Source organism: Colletotrichum tamarilloi, assembly GCF_030869305.1.
Source record: "Colletotrichum tamarilloi strain Tom-12 chromosome Unknown Scaffold_321.1, whole genome shotgun sequence".
Lineage (NCBI taxonomy): Eukaryota > Fungi > Ascomycota > Sordariomycetes > Glomerellales > Glomerellaceae > Colletotrichum > Colletotrichum tamarilloi.
The window spans coordinates 5,574-8,077 of NW_026849704.1; the positions used below are offsets into that span (position 1 = coordinate 5,574).

The window sequence follows — 2,504 nt, forward strand, 5'->3', positions numbered from 1 at the left end:
TAGGATGGATATTAGGCTTTTATTAGCTATCTTCTCCTTAGCTAAGTAGAAAATACTTCGAGCTAGGTAGCGCTTCGCACAGTTCTACTAAACATCGCTAACCGTAACTACTTAGAACTAAAAGTTTACGCTTAAGGCCTAAGTAGTAATACTATAAATATTTATATATAATTTACAAAAGTTACGATATAGCATTATTACGTTACACCTATCCATCCCTCTCTATATCCGCATACTAACTTCGGGTAACTACCTAGCCATAATATAATATAATAGCGTAATCTACTTTATAAATTATAAGTTACTAGCTATAATTTAAGTCGTAGATATATTTCCGTACTAAATAGAGGGGTCTAGACTTATGTTCTCTAAGTTATAAAACAGATTTTTAGTAAATATCTATACAAGCAACTAAATAAAAAAGCGCACGAAAGTACGCAGGGACATGGATAATGTTTTAAGCAGCACCGACCGAAATGGCTCCTGGTAGTATATATATCGGATCTAGGTACGAGGTGAGGGCCACGTTAACACCTACGCTAGAAGGGCGCTTCAACGCGTTACACTCACTAGTAACGCTACCTCCGAGCGCTCACTACGATTTACTGCTTGAGAACCATGTGCAGTGGCGGGAATAAAATTTTAAATAGGCAACTTAAAGAATAGATAGTGTAGACAATACATAGAGCGAAGTGGGTATCGCGCTTGATCCTCAGTTGTTCGGCTTTCAGTGGCCTGGCCTTGTTTGTTTATCACCCGGGAGCGGAGTCCCCGCTGACCATATAGCCTAGAATCCTGGATCTAAGATGTGCAATGAAGCCCGCAGAGGGGATTGCGATCTACTGACTTGAATTTTGATCACGGTTCCGAGCCAAGAACGTGGATGCTTGGGTACACGATGGCCAGCGAGGAAACCAGACTCTTAGGAACATCTGCGCCAAATATACAACGTACCGTTGGGCTCCATCCATAAGCCACTGTAGCAAATTGCAGGTCCGCATCAGCCACTTAAGCGGTGCGCAGTCTTGGTTCATGATGAGGCAGGCCTACCGCAAGACGTGTTACCTCTCCTCACGTCGCTGTGGCTGGAATGACGAAAGGCTGGTCGCGATGCGCGAATTACACGGCAGGCACCTGCTCTGGAACATAGACTTCCATTCGCTTCGATTACGTTCTTCAATCGTACGTTGCCTACGCATCGTGGTTTTTGCTAAGCTTGCTTCAGTCTATGGCTACTTTGGTGCGTGGCAAAGGCCAAACACCAGCAAGGGATTGTATCGATAGTAACGAGCATATGTTGCTTCCTCTTCGCAACACGCATCATCTTTCTGAACTTGACCTCACACAAGCTGGACTTGGAGTTGATTTGTACAGTTCACCACGCTTGGCAGTGGGTAATGGTCGTTATTGAAGCCAAACAAGGTGTCAAGTAGATTTCAATGGAGTGCCGCAACTTGTACTGCTGGACACCATCACGACCCCACATTTTGTTTGCAAACAAGCTGCCACAGCCATGGCCAAAGGTTTGCTGAGGCCCATCACAGCAGTGTTAAACTTCTCAAACGTTGGAATGTTTGCAAAAGAGGGAGCGATGCATGCGCAATACTGTAATGGCTAGTCATTACAGTTGATGACTTCATATTAGTAGGTCAAGTATTTAATGTCTCTTTGTGCCACTGTACCTGCCATTGAGACGGCCATTTCACTTCTTCCAAGATGCCTGCTCCTGTGGACTTGGCGCAGGAGGTAACGTCTTTGTTTCGTAGCGACCGCTTAGCATACATACTGACAGCGAAAAAGTTGCACAGCTTCTGTCATCGTCTCGATTGCGATTTTGATGCGGTCAGTTCCTTCCTCGACAGAGACATTTCGTTTCGAGATAAGTTCACAGCCGTGATTTCGAGATATATGTACCAGCCCCGGGTCATGTCTAGTGTCGAGGCCACCCTAAAACCGACACAAGCCGGCTCGGCCATGCCTCCCTGTACATGCGATGGTGAGGCAGGCTCAGGATCAGACGGACATGCACCTAGCCGCTCGCCAATTGCTTCCGTCGAAGCCAATCCACAAGCTTTTGGAGGCGCGTCGCCGACGCGCAAATCCGTAGAGGCTGATGGCGCGGCTGCCCCCATGAAGCGTAGGAAGGATAGCAGAGCTGGACGCATCCCACCAATCATCGCCAAGTTGGAGAAGACCGGTAGCCCAGAGACTCTCGTACGCCTATGGGACAGCTGCAGAGCATCGAGGGCTCGAGATCAGAGTATCGTTAGCGGGACGCGACAGGTCCTGCCTGGCGAACCGGAAGGTGACTTGGATGGCCCGTCTGTGCTGGAACGACTTGATTCCCTCAGAGAGCAGGCGGCTGCAGCTAGTTCAAGCATTCACTTTTCCATTGCTATCAAGCGCTATCATCATACTCAGATGGTCCACTTATACAACAGGGCGAGAGACCTAGACGAGACGACGATTGAGGCGGCAGATCCAGGCAGCGCCTCCCAGTCTCT

General features: G+C 47.8%; 1 protein-coding gene across 1 annotated transcript; it reads left to right on the top strand.

Annotated features, from left to right (window-relative positions):
* Positions 1-1,716: 1,716 nt before the first annotated feature.
* On the top strand, positions 1,717-2,372 carry CTAM01_17054 (uncharacterized protein; the record flags this gene model as incomplete). Its single annotated transcript, XM_060533046.1, has 3 exons — positions 1,717-1,746; positions 1,801-2,214; positions 2,352-2,372. The coding sequence occupies 3 exons, from the start codon at positions 1,717-1,719 to the stop codon at positions 2,370-2,372; spliced, it is 465 nt and encodes a 154-aa protein (XP_060372376.1).
* Positions 2,373-2,504: the final 132 nt, after the last annotated feature.